Source organism: Cnephaeus nilssonii (genome assembly GCF_951640355.1).
Source record: "Cnephaeus nilssonii genome assembly, chromosome: 2".
Classification (NCBI taxonomy): Eukaryota; Metazoa; Chordata; class Mammalia; order Chiroptera; family Vespertilionidae; genus Cnephaeus; species Cnephaeus nilssonii.
Window position 1 is genome coordinate 78,420,901 of NC_137073.1, and position 22,675 is coordinate 78,443,575.

Genomic DNA, 22,675 nt, shown 5'->3' on the forward strand with positions numbered 1-22,675 from the left:
GCCTTGAACCCTGCGATGACGGCGTGTCATAAAGGGCCGAGTAACCAATGGTCGGTGACGGGACGGCGGAGATGGGTCGCCAGCGCCGCGCAGGGTCTGGATGACTCCGGGGCCACGGGCGCGTGCCGCCGCCCGCCCCTTCCGGCTCCTCCCTGTCGTGCTGAGGGCCCTCGTGCCGAGGTTCCGGAGCCTTCGCGTCGAGGACCATGTTGCTTCCGAACATCCTGCTCACGGGTCAGGGCGCGCGCGGGGAGGGGCTGGCCGGCGGGGCAGGGGACGCCGAGCGCCTGGGGCTCGGGGCGGCCGAACGGGGAGCAGCTCAGGGTTCCGTTTCGAGGCGGGTCCGGGGCCGCCTGGCGTGGCCGTTGTCGGGCCCTCGCGACCTTTGCGGGGCGGGGGGCGGGGAACCTCACTTCTGGGGGCTGCAGGCTGCTCGGTGAGGTTGGAGAGAGGGAAATCAAGCAGCTCCCCTTTCTGGCAAGCTGCCTATTTCCCTGAATCTGGCATTGGTGTGTAAAACGGGTGTTGGTGTTTTTATTCTCCGGGGTTGCCTTTGGCTGGTAGCGAGGTCGTGTCAGTGGCTCTGGTAGCGGTGGATGCCTGGTCCTTGGGCCTTCCTGGGCGGTCTTTCATTTCCCCTTTGTATCCGGGAGGCAGCTTCCGGTGAGAGTGCGATGTTTGTGGCGTAGGGTGATTAATTTGCTATGTATGTCTGCTGAGTTAACATCAACTCCTTCCCCCACCCCCACCCTCCTTTTTTTTTGTTCGAGAAAAAACATCTACTGAGCAGACCTGGTCGTTTCTCGTAGGGGATGCGGTCAAGGTCCTGTAGGGTCCCTTCTGGGTCTTTGGGTCCATACTGTCAGGGGGCCTGTTATGTGTGAGGGCCGCTAAAATGCCGCATGACGACTTGAGCTCAGTGTTTATTAAATTGTAGCAGGTACTTAGCACTATGGGGCATTCATGGAAAAAATCTAATGGTGTAGATAGCCAAGTTGAGACGCTCTTTGCGGGAAGAAAGCCATAAAGGTTTTATCTTTTCACAAGCTCTTGTTGGCCACCCACAATTTTTGGTCTGTTTCTGAGGCCAAACAAATTAATGGTTAGCCTTTAAGATTCTGTAAGGAGAAAATTGTACATCTGAATTGTTTGTTTGGGTCAGTGTTCTGGTCTTTAATAGTAAGCCGTATTGTCAGAAACCTGAATGTGAGCATCTTATTGCAAACATGGTGAGTCCAGGGTTCAAACTTGGTGTGTTATAGTGGACTTAAGGTAAATGTTATTGTCTTGTATATAGAGACCTGATTTATCCCTGTTATCTTGGATTATAATGGTTGAGTGTTATTTCAGTGGCATTAAACCTGAAGAGCTGAAAATTATGCCTTTGATTATTTACCTTGAAATGCAATAGCTATTAAACAAAATAATGATATTAACTTACTTGAGTTTTATTCTGGAAATTTCCATGGTGGTGGCAGGCATTCTGTGAATTGGTATCAAGAGTCGACCAAGCCCCGTTTCTGATAAAATCAGATAAACCGGGTGAGGTTCTGACATCAAACAGGCTTTGTGTATGTTGTTCACATAGGATGGCTAATTACGAAACTTCTCATTTCAATTGTAAGAATATATTTTTTAATTGAGAGAGAAAAATACCGATTGTTGTTCCACTTATTTATGCATTCATTGGTTGATTCTTGTTTGTGCCCTGACCGTAGATCGAACCCAAAACCTTGGCACATGGGATGATGCTCTAACCAATTGTGCTACCTGGCCAGGACCTCAGTTATTAAGAATATTAAGAGGGGCAAATAGGTGGGTAAAGTCTAGTAAGTAATTCATGTACAATATTTTCTGTGGCTGTCTTACAGGTACACCAGGGGTTGGAAAAACCACACTGGGCAAAGAACTTGCAGCAAGATCGGGACTGAAATACGTTAATGTGGGTGATTTAGCTCGAGAAGGTAAGGGACATTTTGGTGTTAAATTTGTTTTTAAAAAGAGAGAAATAATAGAGTATTAGTACTGTACTGTGAGAGCGTACAAAAAGCAGAGAAAGATAGCCATTAAGGAATTTATATACTCTTTAAAATTGAAATTATTAAGTGTCTAAAGCTGTGTCTAGGTTATTTTGACTGTTACATTGCCTCCCCCACAATTGCCTGGCAGTTCTTGTAGATAATAATAATTGGGAAGGTCATGAAGAAATTGATTGGACTTAGGATAGTAGAATCTGAATATGAGGAAGAGGAAGAATGTTTTTTGTTGTTTTTTTTAAAATATATTTTAAAAATTGATTTCAGAGAGGAAGTGAGAGGGAGAGAGAGATAGAAATATCAATGATGAGAGAGAATCATTGATCGGCTGCCTCCTGCACATCCCCAACTGGGGATCAAGCCCACAACCTGGGTATGTGACCTGACTGGGAATGGAACCGTGATCTCCTGGTTCATAGGTTGATGCTCAACAACTGAGCCACACTGTCCGGGGCCGAGGGAGAATGTTTTGAGATGGGTTAGGGTGGTGCTAAGCATATCTGAGGAGTCAGTGATTATATTGATCTCACTGGAAGAAAAGATTATTCTGAACTCAAGCTGAGGGACATGACTGTCCTATGGTATTTTCTTATATTAATTTGATAGTTGCATGTCTGCATGAAACTGCACATACCCTAAAATGATACATGTTTTTACTTATTTTACCCAATTTCCCCTCAATCTTTGTCACTTTGTTATTCTGTCTTTAACTTTTTATATTCTGTAATGATTTGTACAGGTAGAACTCAAATAAATTCAAGTAAAGGGAACTTTAAGTGTGCCTCATTAAATTAAAAAGATTTGACATATATCTTTAAAATATAAATATATTTTTAAACATGACATTTTAAATTTTTTAAGTTCCTGACAGTTGCTACTTAAAGTAACTATTTCAGGTTTGATCTAATGTACATATTTTTTTCAAATGATCTAAAGTCTGATCACCGGATATCATGGAGTCTGGCAAGATGGCTTCTCCCAAGAGCATGCCGAAAGATGCACAGATGATGGCACAAATCCTGAAGGATATGGGGATTACAGAATATGAGCCAAGAGTTATAAATCAGATGTTGGAGTTTGCCTTCCGATATGTGACCACAATTCTAGATGATGCAAAAATTTATTCAAGCCATGCTAAGAAAGCTACTGTTGATGCAGATGATGTGCGATTGGCAATCCAGTGTCGTGCTGACCAGTCTTTTACCTCTCCTCCCCCAAGAGATTTTTTATTAGATATTGCAAGGCAAAGAAATCAAACCCCATTGCCATTGATCAAGCCATATTCAGGTCCTAGATTGCCACCTGATAGATATTGCTTGACTGCTCCAAACTATAGACTTAAATCTTTACAAAAAAAGGCATCTACTTCTGCAGGAAGAATAACAGTTCCACGGTTAAGTGTTGGTTCAGTTACTAGTAGACCAAGTACTCCCACACTTGGCACACCAACCCCACAAACCATGTCAGTTTCAACTAAAGTAGGGACTCCAATGTCCCTCACAGGGCAAAGGTTTACAGTACAGATGCCCACTTCACAGTCCCCAGCTGTAAAGGCATCAATTCCTGCAACATCAGCTGTTCAGAATGTTCTGATTAATCCATCATTAATTGGGTCCAAAAACATTCTTATTACCACTAACATGGTGTCATCACAAAATGCTGCCAATGAATCAACAAATGCATTGAAAAGAAAACGTGAAGATGATGATGATGACGATGATGATGATGACGACTATGATAATTTGTAATTTAGCCTTGATGCATGTAACATGTATACTTGATTTTGAATCCACTGTACTGAGATTAAACATGCATGCCAGATGTTTTCAAGTTGTGTTTTAGAAAACTTAGTATTTAATGAGAAAATATAGTTTTTAATTGAGATGTTGTATTTTCTTTACTAGGAATCATAATGGTTTTTCATTAGCCTTTAAGAAATAAAGTTGTCATTCATTAATTTGATTGTTGGTACTTTGGCAATTACATTTTTAGAAACAATTTTATTCCTCATTATCACAAACAGGAATAATAGTTCTAACAACTTCCAATTGTTGCAGTCTGTTACCAATAGAGTGTGATCTCTAGTATCTTCAGATGTTTAAATCATAGTATGATCTCTCGTGTATAAGTCACTTTTATGGGCCATTCTCTCAAATTACTGAAGTATAGCCATGTTTCCTTTTTGGAGAGAACACTTGGTCAGGATTTTTATTCATAGTGAATCCTCATCTGTTTGGAATTACCTTCCTCAATTGCCCAAATTCTTCCTGGTCCTATTTTTCTATCCCTTTGGTTACATTTAAGGACCCTGGTGTGTCTCCCAGTATCTCTCCAGTTAATTTTTTTCCATTATCCCTTTTGCAGGTCAGTTCATTCTTGCTTACCATAGTCTTGATATAAGTCACTATCATGCTCATATATATATTTATTTGAATCCTCACCCAAGGACATGCTTTTACTGATTTTAAAGGGAGAGAGAAACATCAATGTGAGAAGGAAACACTGATCAGCTGCCTCTCGCATGTCCCCCGACCCAGGATCAAACCTGCAACCTGGGTATGTGCCCTGACTGGGAATTGAATCCACAGCCCTTCGGCATACAGACCAATGCTCCAACCAACTGAGCCACACTGGCCAGGGCTACCGTGCTCATATATACTAGAGGCCCAGTGCACGAAAATTGTGCAGTGGTAGGGTCCCTAGTGGCTGGCGGCTGCCAGCTGGGTACTCCCTTACTTCCCCCGACCAGCCCTGCCCCCTGGTTGAACTCCCAGAAGAACTGGTCAAGGGGACAATTTGCATACTACGCTTTTATTATATAGGATATTTTTAAAAATACATTTTTATTGATTTCAGAGAGGAAGGAAGAGGGAGATAGAAACATCAATGATGAGAAAGAATCATTGATTGGCTGCCTCCTGCATACCACCTACTGGGGATCGAATCTGCAACCTGGGCATATGTCCTTGACCAGAATTGAACCCAGGACCCTTCAGTCTGCAGGCTGACACTATATCCCAGGGGTCCTCAAACTTTTTAAACGGGGCCAGTTCACTGTCCCTCAGACCGTTGGAGGGCTGGACTATAGTTTTAAAAAAACTAGGACAAATTCCTATGCACACTGCACATATCTTATTTTGAAGTAAAAAAAACGGCAAAAACACCCGCATGTGGCCCGCGGGCCGTAGTTTGAGGACGCCTGCTCTATCCACTGAGCCAAACCGGCTAGGGCCATGCTCATATTTTTAATCCAGGACTGGCATTTAAGTTAGTAAAACTTAGGTCATTATTTTGCTATTGTATCTAGCTTTAAGTTTCCATTTTATACTTATATAAAATCTAGTTTTGTTGCTTTGCCTATTGAACTTTACAGTTTTTAACAAGTGATTTCAGAGTCATATACTGTAGTGATTTTAAGTCATCCAGTTTGATCTCACCTCAATAGAACATTTCTAAACAATGAAGTTACTGTGTAATCGATCATGAATGGCATTGCAACGAACAGTAACAGTGGACCATTGGATCCTCTCCTACTTGAATTCACATTATTTTAGCCAGTTGTGTACCCATCTAATGATGTATAGCGGGTAGGGAATCTTTTTTTCTGCCAAGGGCCATTTGGATATTTATAACATCATTCGCAGGCTGTACAAAATTATCAACTTAAATACAAGCCTGCTAGACAATCAGTGATTCTCATCACTAATGTTTCTATTTCTTTCTCCCTTTCCCTTCCTATCTGAAATCAATAAAAAATACATTTTTAAAAATAACCATTAACTCATCCTTAATGCCTTGGCAGGGCCAGATCAAATGATTTCTTGGGCCCTAAATGTTCCCCACCCCATATAGTCTCAACCATTCTCTTATTATTTTTATTGATGAGATAGAATTTAAGCTTAAAGGAAAAGTGTTTTCCTCCTCATAGTGCCAAGGTAAAGGATTTCTTGTCTGACTTGATATGGTGTTGAATGAGGCGTTTTGTAAAGTTTCTCATGAAGTACCAGATTTTTTTTTCTCATGCCATTTGAATATATCTGAGAATCTTTTTTTTTTAAATGTTTTTATTGATTTTAGAGAGGGAGAAAGAAATATTGATGAAGAAACATCAATCAGTTGCCTCCTATACGCCCCCTACTGGGGATTGAACCCACAACTCCAGGCATGTGCCCTGACCAGGAATTGAACCTCTTGGTGCATGGGATGATGCTCAATCCACTGATTCATACCAGCTGGACTGTATCTTATCCTATATAATAAAAGCATAATATGCTAAATGTCTGGTTGGCCATTCAACCAATCAAAGCATAATATGCTAATGATATGCTAAGGCTGCTCAACCACTCACTATGATGTGCACTGACCACACCAGGAGGCAGATGCTCCGACTGGTAGGTTAGCCTGCTGCTGGGGTCCAGCTGATCGGGACTGAGCGAGACGAGCCAGACATGCCCTGGATGCCTCCCGTGGTATCCTTCCCTGGCTGGCCAACCTGCTGCATCTCTTCCCCAGCCCCAATCATGCACTTGTGGGGTCCCTCGGCCTGGCCTGCACCCTCTCACAATCCGGAACCCCTCTGGGGATGTCTGAGAGCTGGTTTCGGCCTGATCCCACAGGCCAGGCCAAGGGACCCCACTGGTACACGAATTCGTGCACCAGACCTCTAGTTAGAAAATATTCTGAGATACTTGGCCTCATATTTTTCAAATGGTGATATATTTTAAGGAAAACAACTCCATCTATAAAGCCATGTGGCTCTCAGCGAGGGGTGATTTTGCCCTTCAGGGAATTGGGGTTGAGGGAGTTGCTAGTTGACATCTAATGGGTAGAGGGCAGTGATTCTGCTAAACATCCCACAGTTCACATCTCCCACTCCTATAAAGAATTGCCAAGTTTAAAATGTCAGTAGTATTTGAGGTTGAGAAGCTCTGCTATAAATAAGACTAAAGGAAAAAAAAACTTGTTTTAAACAACTGTCTAAATGGGCGTTTATTACCTTCCTAACAATCATGTTGAATTGCTCTATTACAGTTGACCTTCAACAACTTGGGTTTGAATTGCACAGGTCCCCTTATATGCAAATTTTTCAATTGATGTGCAATTCAACTCTGGTTGGGAATCCGTTTATAAATGTGGAGGGCTGGCTAGTTATACATGGATTTTTTACTTTGTGGAAGGTTGGTCCCCCTAATCCCTGCAGTGTTCAAGGGTCAACTGTAAGAGACCATCTTTTTGCCATTTGGAGTCCAGGCAGGAAAAATTAGTTGGGAAATTAAGGTTAATAAAACTATTGTGTGGCTAAGAATGCTTTTCTTATCCCTGTTCTTCCAGTCCCTCAGATTCCTCTTTGATATCTTTTCCACATACAATCACTTAATTACATTTACCAGCATCCTTAATTTTCCTGCCACCAGTTTATCAGTGAAGCCTCTGTTCCTAACCCCAGGATGTCTGTAGGTCCAAAGTAATGTTATATTGACATTGGGCTCATTTCAATTAGAGATTGTAAAGCATAGCTGGGCCCTCAACACTTAGAATCTAGCGATGGCAAACTGCTGTTTTTATAGGAATCACTAGCTAAAGATTAGCTCACAAAGCCTGCAGTATTTCCTGTCTTGCCCTTTCCAGAAGTTTGTCATCCCCCCTCTGACCTCTTATGTGTCCCATCTTTTCCCTCTACTGGAAGCCTTTGAAACTAACTTCATTGGCCTCTCCAACACTGTTCCCTCTCAATCTTTGCACCTGATCCTCTCCCTCCCACCATATACCTCTTTCCCTGGTGATTTCACTGCAGCCATCTTGTAATTCTGCCCCTCCCTCTAGTAATCTCACTCAGGAATAGTCATGCCCTTTTAATGATGACTCTTTAAGTTTATAATTAACACTTAAATGTACCATCTGGATAGTTCCCAGACATCTCTAAATTTGTGTTTAAAAAGCACATGCAGGAGTTATCCCTGACTCTACTTGCTCACTCCTGATTCCTATCCCACATACATGCACACACTGCATGGGTCCATTTGACCTTTAAATATTGATAGTTTGTCTGAAAAATCCCTGGTAGGTGTGGCTCAGTGGTTGAGAGTAGACCTAAGAACTAGGAGGTCATGGTTCAATTCCCTGTCAGGGCACATGCCCAGTGGGCTATATCCTCAGTGGTGGTGGTGGTGGTGGTGGGTGTGTGTGCAGGAGGCAGCAGATCAATGATTCTCATCAATGATTCTCTCTCTGAAATCAATAAAAATATATATTCATACCCGCTATATATATATATGTATATGTGTGTGTGTGTGTGTGTGTGTGTGTGTGTGTATAGCGGGTATGGGTTGGAAGGTGGGAAGAGATCAACCAAAGAACTTGTATGCATATATGCATAACCCATGGACACAGACAATAGGGGCAGGGGGTGGGGGGCCAGCTAGAAGAGGTCAATGGGGGGGGAAAAGGGGACATACATAATACTTTCAACAATAAAAATTAAAATATATATGTGTATATATATTTATTATTATAATTTTCAGGTTACTTGTCATTTTATTATAAACTATGAGGGAAGGACTGTTTGTTTTTCTGGTTCTTTTTGTTCACTATTATATCCTCATTACCCCCAAGTCACTGGTACATTGTGTTTAATAAATGGGTTTTGAAATGAATGCTTGAAAGCTTGTATGACACTATTTTATTCAAGTACAGGATATTAACATGATTTAACAAATCCTGCATTTCAGTATTGCATTATAGACATTAATTCTAAAAGTTAATGTTGCAATAGTTGTCTATTTTAGACAGCATATATTTTAAAATATTTCACTAGTCTTTTAATAGTCAAGGATTTAATACTGACCAGTGGGCTTGGTTGGAGCATTGTACTGTACACCAAAAGGTGGTGGGTTCAGCCAGTTCCCATTCAGGGCACATACCCTGGTTTTGAGTTCGATTCCCCATAGGAGGCAACCGATCAATGTTTCTCACATTAATGTTTCTCTTTTCCTCTCTCTAAAACAATAAAAAAAAAAAAAACACAAATAAAACCAAAAAAAAAAAACATATCCTCTGGTGAGGAAAAACAAAAATAATTTTAAGAGTCAAGGATTTAAAATATTAAGGAACCTCAGCCTACTCCAGACTCCCACACAGTAGAGAATCAGCTATAGCTATTCTTATATTTTGTGGCATGTAAAAAAAAATACAGTATTATAAAAATACACAGAAAAACTCCCAATTCTACTAATTTATTTCCATCTTTTGTTTTTCTTCCAATCTTTGTCCCTGTTTCAGATAACCATGAATTCTGCTTTTTATGTTTTACCACTTATAAGCATTTATCATGTTGCTACTTAGTTTGTATTACATAGTACTTTTGACTACCTTATACTTATTTCTTGAACTTTATTTAGTTACATAGCATTTCATCAAGTTACTAGTAGTGTATCAAGATTTAACTATTGGAACTTTTTTGTTGTTGAACATTTTAAATCACTTTATTACCTACAATTTTTCTCTGATTAGAAATTAAATGGTAGAGGAAATCCAAATGGGTATATTTTTCTTTTTAAAGTTATTTAAAAAAATACATTTCTAGAGTTGATTTACTATAAATGTACATATACAGCTAACAACAGGCATATAAAGGGTCATTTTAATTTATACCCCTTTAATAGCTGGGAAAGTCCAACATTTTTTTCATGTATTTTTACTCTCCATCCTGTGTGAATTCTTACTCTTTGTTAAGCTACTTATTTTTATCTTGATTTTTAAGGTCTTTGTATAATCCATATTTCAGTACTTTGTCCTACAAAATATTTCTCCCACTCATTTTTTCTGTTACATTTTTCATTGAACAGGGATTTAACTTTTTAAAAAATATATATCTTTATTGATTTCAGAGAGGAAAGGAGAGGGAGAGAGAGATAGAAACATCAATGATGAGTCATTGATCGGCTGCCTCCTGCACACCTCCTACTGGGAATCGAGCCCGCAACCCAGGCATGTGCCTTGACCGGGAATCGAACCTGGGACCCTTCAGTCCGCAGGCCAATGCTCGATTGAGCAAAACCAGCCAGGGCTAACATGTTTTAATAGTCATTTTATTTCTTCACAAACTCAAACGAATCACTCCTTTACAGATTAGATACAGTTTCCACTAGTTATCTTTGGAATTAAGAAATTAGCTATTTAATCCACCTAGCTTATGGAATAAAGATATAGATTGTTTTCTAAATTATTCATCAATGTTCCCTACACCAAAACAGTTTAATTTTTTTAGGATTACAGAGTTTCTGCCCAAGGAGGCAGAGGCCACATTAGGGTGCTGGATAGGTGGGTGGCTCTTGTACCCTGACTCAGTCCACATACCCTCCAGGCAAGACAAAGAGTTACAACTGCCTCTGGCCTTCCACTGACTCTCAGGACTACTCTTTCGCCTCAGAACTTATGCTCATTTTAACCTATTTCAACGCATGCCAAAATATTAAGGGGGAAGAAGTGGGAAGACTATAGCATGCCCTTAGACATAGGTGGCTAAAAGGACGATCTTAGCCTGCTTTATTACATACCTCCTAGGGATTCGGGTGAAGGTGCAATTGGTATGTCTCACCTGCTGAAGTAAGACTCACTTTGAAAGCCAGCTTTGATTTGTTGGAATCTTTTTTTTTTTTTACTGAGTTTATTTGAACTAAGCTGATGACATTCTGGGAAGTAAGATCTCAAATACTCCCTGAAATGTTCTTATGTCAGATTTAAATCAGCCATTTAAAAAAAAATACATTTTATTGATTTTTTACAGAGGAAGAGAGAGTTAGAAACATCGATCAGCTGCCTCCCCCACACCCCCTACTGGGGATGTGCCCGCAACCAAGATACATGCCCTTGACCGGAATCGAACCTGGGACCCTTGAGTCCGCAGGCCGACGCTCTATCCACTGAGCCAAACCCGTTAGGGCATAAATCAGCCTTCTTTAGACTGTCCATCATTCTTGTTTTGCCTTCTAAAATAAGACATTTAACCCTTGACTTTGGGGGATATTGGAAATCTAGAAGTAAAGCTATTGTTCAGGAGTATCTGGATACTGACTCTCTTTCCCCAAACTATGAAGGTGTGACCTCAATGACAACAGGATTCATTTCTGAATTTGAGAACCTGTTGTTTTAAAAAAGTTTCATATCCTTGGCCAAATAAGTTTGGAACTTAATCTTGTGTTAATGTGTGTGAGATTGTTTGTATACCTGTGTCCCCTCTTCCTACCAATATGTAGGTCATCAAAATTAATGCTGTTCTCTTCTGATAGCCCTACAAATTCAGAAATAGCTATTATTAATTCTTGAATAGGTGTCAATTTTGATAACTAAAACAGTTTCAGATTTGTGGCCATCCAAGTTTCCCTCTAGACAAAATTCTAATTTATTAGTATTTTTTACTGTATCCATGTGACATCTTAGTGTCCCTCATTGTCTCTAAAAGAGTGATGATATATTTCCCTTCCTAAAGTCTAGAATTAATTGAATATTACTGAAAGTTACTTAGAAAATACTACTTTAACAAGCCAATGCAAATCTCTTTCAGGACAGTTATATGATGGCTATGATGAAGAGTATGACTGTCCTATTTTAGATGAAGATAGAGTAAGTATGAATTTTAAAATACACATTAAAAAATTTTTAATTGGAAAGTTGACATCAGTTTTTTTAAGGAGCACTCACCTTTTTCCCCTCCACCTTTCTTACAGGTAGTTGATGAGTTAGAAAACCAAATGAGTGAAGGTGGAGTTATTGTTGATTACCATGGTTGTGATTTCTTCCCTGAACGCTGGTTTCATATAGTTTTTGTGCTGAAAACAGATAACAGTGTATTGTACAAAAGACTTGAAACAAGGTAAGAAAGGGAATACATTGAATTCTTAAAGTATAATATAAACTGTTATTCAGATTCAGAAATTGGCCAATATGACTACTTTATTTGGTCTCTACCAACATTTTGAATGTAAGAGAAAAAGATGCTTACAAAAGATACATACAAATATTTGTATAACACAGGTGTTTGTGTAACTGAGTGAATACCTCACCTGACAGTTTGATATACATGAAATGTACTATAGCAACTTTTTTAATATGCTTTTTCCTTAATGTAAAACCTTGCTAGGAAAACAGCCAAGCCAATAACATAGTCTTTGCTATTGAATGAACATTACCCAAATTATTATATTTGAGGCCTGGCCGGTGTGGCTCAGTGTTTGAGCATTAACCTATGAACCAGGAGGTCACGGTCTGATTCCTGGTCAGGGCACATGTCCAGGTTGCAGGCTCTGTCCCCAGTGGTGGGGGGAGGGGGAGGAGGGTGCAGGAGGCAGCCGATCAATGATTCTCATTATTGATGTTTCTATCTCTTTCCCCTCCCTTCCTCTCTGAAATCAATAAAAACATATTTTAAAAATATACATATTTGAGTTAGTCCTCCAAGAGAGAGTCCCATTCCAGAATAACAACAACAACAACAACAAAAAACCAGAACAACCATTTTTGAGGAAATGATTAGAGCATCTTCCCAATACACCAAGGTTGCAGGTTTGATCAGAGCACACACAAGAATCAACCAATGAATGCATAAATTAGTGGAACAACAAATCAATGTTTCTCTCCCTCTTTTTCTCCCCCCCATCAATAAAAAAATTACTGTTTTTTATAAATAGCCAAAGATTAAGGCATGAAAAAACTATGAGAGCTAGTCATTTTGTTTTCAGCCATTGAAAAAGTTATAATAAATTACTGTTTTTTAAAAAGACAGTCTATTGAGATAAATTCACATACCATACAATTTATCCATTTGAAGTGTACAATTCAATGGATTTCAATATATTACAGAGGTGTGCATCCATTACTACAACCAATTTTCTTATTTCGTTCTTAAAAATATATTTTTATAGATTTCAGAGAGGAAGGGAGAGGGAGAGAGAGATAGAGACATCAATGATGAGAGCGAATCATTAATTGGCTGCCTCCTGCGCGCCCCTATTGGGGATCGAGCCTGAAACCTGGGCATGTGCCCTTGACCTGAATCGAACCTGGGACCCTTCAGTCCGCAGGACGATGCACTATCCACTGAGCCAAACCGACTAGGGCACTACAACCAATTTTCAAAAATGTTCATTACCCCCCCCCAAAAAAGGCTGTCTTTTCATAAAATTAATTATCTTTTAAGTAGTTCCATTTAATTTTTATTGTTACAAGATTTAACTAATTCAAGTTTGAATTTTCTTTATAATTTTCACTAGCTAATTGATGGGCTAATTTATATACTGCCTAAAGATTACTTGTTTATTTTTTCTATGTCTTTGGAATTTGTAAAGTAGAAATACATCTGTGATCAAGTACCCAAATTAGTAGATAGTATTTCAATCATATGCATTTCATTTTATTATATGCCATCTATTTGTTTCATCTCTCTATATCTTAACTCCTGTAATTCTATTTAAAATCTAGGACCATATCTACAGACTTCTTATTTATCTCATAGCTCATAATCTGGCTTGAGATAGATATTTTTGCTAACTGAGTGACTGACATAAAGTCAGGGGGAAATAAATTTCAGACAAACCTAAACATTGGTCTTAGTTTAATGCTCTTGACAAAGAAGTCCCTCATTATAGGTGCCAGGCTATTTTCTATAGGTAAGGAGACTATAAGAAGTATTTTGCATGATTTTTCATATATTCCAAAGTGTCCAGTTTCTGGTATGTTCCTAAAACTCCAATTAATGTTATTTGTTTGCTTATCTTCTCTCTGCTTTCTAGGGGTTATAATGAGAAGAAACTAAAAGATAATGTTCAGTGTGAAATTTTTCAAATTCTTTATGAAGAAGCATTAGCATCCTACAGCGAAGAAATAGTGCATCAGCTGCCCAGCAATAAACCAGAAGATCTAGAGGATAATATCAATCAGATATTGAATTGGATTGAGCAATGGATCAAAGATCATAGCTCTTGACTTACAAGACTGGCCACTTTATAATCACTCTTAATATTTCTCTGCCCACATCATGTAAATTATCAATTTATTAGGAAACCTTTTTATTAAAATTGTGCTGCAGGACTAGTAGGTGGATAGTATAAAGGTTTATATTTGGGTGTGTTTTTTTCCATAAGTATAATGAATATAACTCTATTAAAGATTGAGAATAAAAACTGTCATTGTTTAATGCTTCAATTGCTAAAGAATAAATAAACCTGACCAAATGTGTGGAAGGATGTCGTTTAAGTTTATTAAAGAAGAAAATGAACATGATCTCGTAAAATTAAAGTCTAAAGATAAACACCAGAGCTCCCATTTTTAATTTATTATTCCCTTTTAAGGAAAGGAGGGGTGGTAATACTTATTCTCTATATATAAAAGCCTAATATGCTAAGTGTCCAACCCATCAGTCAACTGTTCAGTCGACCGCTCAACCAGTTGCTATGACGTGCACTGACCACCAGGGGGGCAGATGTTCCGACCGGTAGGTTAGCTTGCTCCTGGGGTCTGGCCGATCGGGACTGGGCAAGATGGGCCAGACACGCCCTGGAACCAACCTCCCGCGGTCCCTCCCCAGCCTCTAAGATATTTCTTCTAGTTAATTTCCTTTCAATGTGCATGCATTTGTGCACCGGGCCTCTAGTACTCTATAAAATACAAAAGGTACAAAGTATACTGGAAAGGTAGGTTTCTCTCCTAGGCCATCCCTGTTCTTCACCCATCCCATATCACCTCCCTTTAGGAAATAATGTTACCTATATTTCTCTTCAGATATTTTATGCCTGTACAGTGTGTGTATACACATTTTTTTAAACATGTGGTAGCATACCGTGTTCCCTATTTTTTTCATTTAATATATTTTGGAGATTATACCATCTTAGAATCTACATACCTCCCTATCCTTTTTTAAAAAATTGCCCAGCTGGTGTGGCTCAGTGGTTGAGTGGCGACCTATGTATCAGAGGTCACAGTTTGATTCCTGGTCAGAAACCTGGCATATGCCCTGGTTTCTTTGGGCTCAATTCCCAGTGGAGGGTGTGCAGGAGGCAGCCAATCAATGATCCTCTCTCATCATTGTTGTTTCCCTCTTCCTTCTCTGAAATCAATAAAAAATATATTTAAAAAATAAATGAAGGTATAATTCACATACCAGAAAATTGACCATTTTAAAGAGTGTAATCCACTAGTTTTTGTCATATTCACAAGACTGCAACTATCTAATTCTTTAACATTTTCATTACCCCACCCAAAATAAGTCCCATACCTGTTAGCACTCACTTCCCATTCTTCCCTTCTCCCAGCCCCTTGCTATCACTAATCTTTGTCTACATGGATTTGCATATTCTGGACATTTCATATAAATGTAATCAATTCAATATGTGGCATTTGTATTCTTAGCATAATGTATCCAAGGTCATCCATGGTGTAGCCTGTTATCAGTACTCTATTCCTTGTTATGTGGAATAATATTCCACTGTATGGCTATACCACATTTTGTTTATCCATTCCATCAGTTACACTTTGGGTTGTATCCACTTTGGGTATTGTGAATTATGCTATGAATATTTGTGTACAAGTTTTATGTGGATATATGTTTTCAATTCTCTTGGGTATATTTCTAGGAAGGAAATTGCTGAGCTATATTGCAACTGAGTTTAATTTTTTGAGCAAATAACCAATTTTTTCAGAAGTGGTTGCATTACTTGACATTCCCACCATTCATGTTTTAGGTATCTAATTTCTCCACATCCTTGCCAACACTTGCTACTGCTCATAATAGTCATCCTGTGGATATATTATCATATTTCATTTTGTTTTGATTTACATTTCCCTAATGACTAATGATGTTGAGCCCCTTTTCATGTGCTTAACCACTGAGCCACACCGGTTGGTGGGCATGAACGGCTGTTTTGAGAAGACTATGCTGTTTTGAGAAGGCTATTGTCTTCCCTAGTAGGATTCACTAAATTATCTTGCTAATCAAGTGATTGCTCATAAACACTAATATTGACTCATAATAATAAATGAGATTTCCTTTCAACAAATGGGAGATATTGGAGTCTAATACAGAGCTACACACATTTTATGAATTTTATAAATGTTAATTTCAGCCTAGATTTCATGTGAAACTAGTGACAATGCTTTAACAACCTATAGTTGTCTTAAAAATAACATCATTTACTATTTGTCTCTAGTTTTAGTCAAACCTACTTGTTAACTTTTGTTTAAAAGGGATGATTTAAATCAAATTTAAGAAGGTAAGTGTGTGGGCCCTGCTGGGTGGCTCGGTTGGTTAGAACATTGTCCCCATACACCAGGGTTTCAGGTTCAATCTCCAGTCAGGGCACATATAGGAACCAACCAATAAAAGCATAAATAAGTGAAATAACAAATCAATGTTTCTCTCTCTCTCTCTCTCTCTCTCTTAAATCAATAAATAAAATAATACGATGAAATAAAAAAGATAAGTGTGCCAAATTTTTAATCATTTTATAATTCTGTAAATCGGACTTCTTAATATGATTTATTCAGTTTCTTAAGAGTGCCTTAAGATAATAAGCTTTGGCATATGCATAACCAATTATTTCTTTCCCTTATGCCCTTCTTGGTATATTTTTATTTTGTGTGCTTTGAGATAGGGGTTTGGCCTTACTTCAGCTATATTTCTTCCAGCATACTAAGCATGTCCTACCATCAATCCTTACTAACATTTAATTAGTCTTTAACACAAAAGTGATAGGGGTCAAAACTGCTGAGAACTGTTCATTCTTTCCTATGGAGTGGGAAGAGGGCAAGGTAAAAAAAAAATCACTTTTTAATCATTTTAATTGCTGTATATGTGAGAAACAATATGAAAATTCTTTATATATACCAAGGCTTTTACTTAAAATTTAGTTTCTTAACCCTTTTAATGACATAAATCTAGTGACAGTCTGTTGTAAGCTAAAAACACACTTCCTCCAAGGAAATAAAGATATACATATTACTACAAAGTGTTGCTTATATTTTTTCAAAGATTTACAGACACCTAAAATCCACCCAGAGGTTCATTGTTTAAGGGGTTAATTTTTATGGAAAGGGGATTTAAAAAATAATTTGTGAAACAAGACTAGTGAATAGAAAAGCATATTGGTCATCCTGGAGGTCCTAGCCAGTGGATTAAGCAAGAAAATAAAGACACGCAGAGCTGAAAGAAATAAAACTATTCTTTTAATAAACATGATTACCTATGTAGAAATTCCAAAGAGAATCCACACAAAAGCTACTTGAACTAATAATTGACTGTTGGCAAGGTCACAGAATACCAGATCAATACACAAAAGTCAACTGCATTTCCATATAGTAGTGAAACGATTGGAAATTAAAATTAAAACTATTTATAGTACCAAAAACCATGATGTACTGAGGTATATGTCTAATAAAATATGTGCAATATCTGCATGCTGAAAATTTAAATGAAAGATTCAATTAGATGGATATACCAGATTCATGAATTACAAGACTCAATATTAACATGTCAGTTTTCCCCAAATTGTTATATAAATTCAATCCCAATAAAAATCCCAGCATAAAATAAAAGTTGATAAGCTGATTCAAAAATTTATATGGAACCCTAAAGAAATGAGATTAGATAAACAATGCTGAAAAAGAAGAAATACTGAAAAAGTTAAAAGACTTATAGTACCTCATTTCAAGATTTGCTATAATAAAGTATTAATCGAGCCCTGGCCAGTGTGACTCAGTTGGTTTAGTTTCATCCCATGCACCAAAAGGTTGCTGATTTGATTCCTTGTCAAAGCACATGCCCAGGTTTTGGGTTCAATCCCCAGTGGGGGTGCCTGCAGGAGGCAACCAATCAATGTTTCGCTCTCACATTGATGTTTCTCTCTCGCTCTCCTTTCCTTATGCTCTAAAAAACTTTTTTAATAAAATAGTCAGGTTGAAGTTTTAAAATGTGTTTTTAAAAAAGTTTTAATTAAAGAAAAATTATTTTTGGTTTGCAAAGCTATTTTGAATATGTTTACCATCCTAAATGAGATAGTACACAACTGACTTTACAGTTATAAATATACTAGAGGCCCGGTGCACAAATTTGTGCATGGGTGGGGTCCCTTGGCCTGACTGGCAATCAGGGCCGATGGAGGGGGGGGCTTAGCCAGCCAGGGGTAGGGATCACGGGAGGTTGTCTGTGGGAGCGCACTGACCACCAGGGGGCAGCTCCTGCATTGAGTGTCCACCCCCTGGTGGTTAGTGTGCGTCATAGCAACTGGTTGACTGGTCATTCGGTCATTTGGTCACTTAGGCTTTCACATATATAGATTACTCTTCTATGATAATTGTAAATCCCTAAGCATCTAATAAGCGCATAGCATTGATCTTGTCCTATTATCAGGAGAAATTTTAGAGTCTCGACTCTGTCTACTTTTCTATATATCTAGGTATGTTTGCTTTTGAAAAGCAGCTGGTTAAGGAAAATGTGGAGAAACACTAAAAAGAAGTTGGCTACTGAGAGGAAGGGGTTTATTAGTTTATTTCCAAACCAAAGTAATCTTTAAATCCAGCCAAGTTTTTTCACCACTATGAAGTCCCTTCAGTTATTTCATGGATGTTGGTGTGGACAAAAAAGGGGCTACCTCCTAAACCTGACAATCTCAAGGGAAGTTTGCAGGGTGGGCCTTAAAAACTCAGAGACTGAAAGTAACCACATAGGATGTTGTGAACACAAAAATTCCTAACTAAAAGCGAGTCATGGGGGCAGTCACGTCCTAGGTCTGTAGCTTCCTTGACAAAGGTCAGTCTTTACCTCGGTGAGTCTGAGTATTATCTTCCTGCATCTGAGAAAACATACCTTTGGGAGGTCAGCGTAATCTCTTCCTCCAGATCCCTCAGGGCACAACAGCTGCACCAGAGGAGAGACCACAGAACCCCCCACTGCTACCTTGTTCTCCCTCCTACCATCTGTATGTGCTGTAAATGCTAACTACTAACTCTCCTGTACCCACCCATGTAAAAGAACCATATGTTTCTCTGTTTTGCCTTTGTATCCAATCCCAGAGATTTCCCCGATTTGCCTTCTCCTGCCCCCTTAATCTATCACCAATGGATTTCATGTAATCCTCCTCAGGTGTCCTCCTCGTATTCTAATGTCTAAACTAAGCTGCAAAACTCCCCTTTCTCCGGAGCATTTTCTCAATCCAGTTGAGATTTTGCTTCCGGACAACTGTCAGTTTGGCTCAAATAAACTCATAAAAATTCTTTATAGGTTTGGACAGATTTTACATCAACACTGGGCATTAGGAAATAATACCAAAATAATTTCACCAAGATAACGACCCAACACGTTTTGGTGAGATTAGGTGGAGGCAGGGTCCATTTCAGGAAACCCGCAGGAATAGGTCGTCCAGAGCAGCCGCTTTCCGGACCCTCGAGGCCACTCCCTCTAGCTCCTTCCCTCGGCCAGGCCGTGGCCCTGCCAAGCCCTCACCGGTTCCCAGCAGCGAAAGCTTGCATTTCAAGGCCCGTCTCCAGCGCCGAAGTTCAGCTCAGCTCAGCTCCGTCCTTCCCTTAGGGCACTCCCATTCACAAGGTTTTGAATGGCCTGACGTTACCTTCAAGGACGCACACACTTGGCCTTGTTCTGTTTTTCTCCCAAGCCCCGGGCTCTGATGCAGACCTCGGCCGCCGAAGCGGGGCAAGTGCGGGCTGTGCGGTTGGAGCCCGCTGGCCCCCGCGCGCTCCCGGAGCCCCGCAGGCGATACCCCGGCGGCGCCTCCCGCTCGGGCCGTGCCGCGCGGTCACGTGGCCGGAGGGGCGGCGCGCGACGTGGAGGCTCAGCGCCGGGTGAGCGCGGGGCGGCGGGGTCCCCGGGCGGCGGTGTCCCCATCGAGTGGCCGGGTCCGGGGTCCCAAACCCTCCCTCGCGGAAGGTGGGGCCCGGGGCGGGGCAGAGCCCGCGGGTGGGAACCGCGCGTGGGGAGGACCCGGCGCGGCGCACATCCGTGGAAACTCGGCGGGCTGTGGGCGAGCCGGCCAGGCGGCTCCCTTCCCGCTGATGCGGGTTTAATGGCCTGTCCGACGTTGAAAATGTAAGGAGTAGGTTTGAAAGACTGCTCTGCCTCTCTCCCTTCTTTCTTTATTTTTTTTCTATTAATTTTGAGCCTTAACAATGACCGCGCACTAAATGCAATGTTGTCTCCTGGGTCGCATCCTGGAACAGAAAAAGGGCATCAGAAGAAAAACTGGGGAGATTCTAATGAAGTCTGTGGTTTAGTTCATGTTAACTTCTTAATTTTGATAAATGTACCCTAATATTAACCTTAGAGGAATCTAGGTAAAGGATATACAGGAGTTCTCTGTATTATATTTGCAAGTTACTGTAAATCTAAAGTTGCTTTAACAGGAAAAGTTACAGAACAAAACCCTCCGGTGCTGTGCGCCAGGCCATTGTTCAGGCGGGGATCCAGTGCATTGCTCTCTGCCAGGCCTGACAGGAATTGTTTGTTTGACCAACTTGTTTGCTAAGGCCAGAGTTGTTAGGCTACTGGGTGTGGATGCTCCTAGTCCAGTTCTCCAGGCAGGAATCTGTTTTCTGTTTTAAATCTGTCCGTCAGATATCTTTGGAACACTTGTTATGCACAAGCAAATGAGACACAAATACTCCCTGCTCTAGGGGTGTGTGCAGTAAAAACATTAGGTAAGAAGTAAGGACTGTTAAAAAAAAAAAGAAGAAGAAGAAGTAAGGACTAGTAAACGGTTTAGTGCAGAGCTAGAAGGGCTGAGGTAGGAGAAATCACATGTGGCCGGGGTAGTCTGGGGGGCCTGGCTGAGTGAGGGGGAGGAAGCACCCCTGGGTGGGAACTGGCCCCCGCAGAGAACTGAAGGTGACCAGGCTGCGGCTACCTGGGAGCAGATGTAGGCCCTCTCACGTGGAAGCACAGAGCATGCCCAGGGAGTACTCACAGTTGAAACAGGAAGTGAAAACAGGATTCTTGTAGCAAACAGGGCAATACTTTTTAATATATATATATTTTTATTGATTTCAGAGAGGAAGGGAGAAGGAGATAGAAACATCAATGATGAGAGAGAATCATTGATCAGCTGCCTCCTGCACGTTCTATATTAGGGATCGAGCCGGCAACCCAGGCATATGCGCTGACAGGGAATCGAACCGTGACCTCAACCACTGACCCACACTGGCCAGGCAACAGAGCGACACTTTTGTAATATAGGCCATGGGAGCCATGAATGGACAGGCATCACTGGATCTGTGCTTGGCAACAGTGTGTAGGATAGCTTGGAGTAGATCAGTTAGGGAATTATTGGTTTAGTCCAGGAGAAGTCGTAAGAAATTCAGCCAGACCTGTGAAGTTCAGGCGCAAAGAAGGACAAGGCATTGGGAGATTGTGGATCTAGAGGACTTGACAACTGAAGGTACCAAAGAGAAGAAAAAAAAAAATCCAAAGTTTTGGGCCTGGGTATTTTGGAGCGTGGTTGCCGCCTTTGCAGAAATAGAGGACACTGGAGGAGACCCGGCTGGAACTGGGGAGGGGAATGAATTTGTTTTTAAACAAGCTGTGTTTGAATTGCTGCCAGGATATCCTGCGGGAGATGTGTCTTTAAGAATGGAAGCCAAACATATACTGAAGGGAGAGGAAGAGGAAAGGAGCCTGGGGGACAGATAAGAGAGAGTCAGAAGGGGGGGGGGGGGGGCGCGGGAGGTTTCTTGGCTCCTCAAACCGACACCCCCCCCCCCCCCCCAGGATTCCTGTGGGACCAGGGGCCTGGGGTGAGTCAGAAGGCACAGCTTCTACAGAAGTGGAGGTGGTTGAGGGAGGAGACTAGGTCTTAGATTTAGTGACTAGGGAGTCACTGGTCTCTTTTCAGAGAGTTGTTTTAGTGCAGAAGTAGGATGATTGCTCAGTCTGCAATCTGTTCATCCTGTGGCCTTTCCCGAGTGACCAGACCACAGAACAAGGAGCAGAGAGATGGTTCCTAAGTTCTGGCTCTGCCACTACCTGTATAGTTTGAGGCTGGCATCTGTGCCTAGACTGGCATAGTAAAATACAGCTCTTAATGAAACCAGAGGGCTCTTTCATTCTTAGCAACACCTCACAGTTCATAGAGCTAGGGTTCCATGGGGCACTTTGGAAAATGCTGATACAGAACTAGGATTTTAGGGCTCTAAAGAACAAAAAGTCTTGTCCAATTCCTTCATTTGACAAATGACAAAACTAATACTCGAATTCTAATTCATTAAACATTGATTTCAAATATATTAGTGGTGCCCAAATATAGGGTTTATAGAGCTAAGCATAACTCTCTAAAGTAGTTATGCTTAAACCCATTTTGGAAATTTGAAGACAGGCTCCAAGAAGTTAAATGACTTGCCCAGGACCACAGAATAGCAGTAGTGGAGTGAAATTTGAACCCAGAACTCCTGAGGCCAGGCCTTCTCTGTTGCACATCTACTGCCTCCCTGGTTGTCAACATTGAATGCATTTAAAACTAGTCGAATGGAATGTTAGTAATATGTTCCAAAAGTCAAGTTTAATTTGATTGCATTCCACGTTAATATTACTATTAGTATATAAAAAGTGGGAGGGTCCACAGCCAACAGTTGCTGAATTACATTTTAAA

General features: G+C 40.4%; 3 protein-coding genes across 6 annotated transcripts in view; all 3 read left to right on the plus strand.

Moving 5' to 3' along the window:
- The first annotated feature begins 16 nt into the window (after nt 1-16).
- Nucleotides 17-14,313, plus strand: AK6 (adenylate kinase 6). Its single transcript, XM_079785573.1, has 5 exons — nt 17-234; nt 1,872-1,964; nt 11,599-11,657; nt 11,762-11,907; nt 13,823-14,313. Exons 1-5 carry the CDS (start codon nt 207-209, stop codon nt 14,013-14,015), a joined length of 519 nt encoding a protein of 172 aa, XP_079641699.1. The 5' UTR covers nt 17-206; the 3' UTR covers nt 14,016-14,313.
- TAF9 (TATA-box binding protein associated factor 9) lies at nt 186-3,998 on the plus strand. 2 transcript variants are annotated; one of them, XM_079785550.1, is made up of 3 exons: nt 186-234; nt 1,872-1,964; nt 2,973-3,998. In XM_079785550.1, exon 3 carries the CDS (start codon nt 2,990-2,992, stop codon nt 3,782-3,784), a length of 795 nt encoding a protein of 264 aa, XP_079641676.1. In that variant the 5' UTR covers nt 186-234; nt 1,872-1,964; nt 2,973-2,989; the 3' UTR covers nt 3,785-3,998. The 2 variants fall into 2 exon arrangements, with proteins under 2 accessions (XP_079641676.1, XP_079641677.1); XM_079785551.1 differs by lacking the exon at nt 186-234 and adding an exon at nt 525-1,229.
- Nucleotides 14,314-19,291: 4,978 nt separating the features above from the next.
- CCDC125 (coiled-coil domain containing 125) overlaps nt 19,292-22,675 on the plus strand; it is a 27,936-nt gene continuing 24,552 nt past the window's right edge. Inside the window, exon 1 of one of the 3 annotated variants that reach the window (XM_079796512.1) lies at nt 19,292-19,880. The gene's annotated coding sequence lies outside the window, so the exon portion shown is untranslated. The other 2 variants (XM_079796513.1, XM_079796514.1) reach the window with 2 other exon arrangements.

Excerpts from the sequence above, each read along its gene's own strand:
- AK6 (XM_079785573.1), top strand. The coding sequence starts at position 207 with ATGTTGCTTCCGAACATCCTGCTCACGG. Across the intron at positions 235-1,871 it reads TCCGAACATCCTGCTCACGG|GTACACCAGGGGTTGGAAAA; the intron begins GTCAGGGCGCGC and ends GCTGTCTTACAG. Across the intron at positions 11,908-13,822 it reads TACAAAAGACTTGAAACAAG|GGGTTATAATGAGAAGAAAC; the intron begins GTAAGAAAGGGA and ends TCTGCTTTCTAG.
- TAF9 (XM_079785550.1), top strand. The coding sequence starts at position 2,990 with ATGGAGTCTGGCAAGATGGCTTCTCCCAAGAGCATGCCGAAAGATGCA.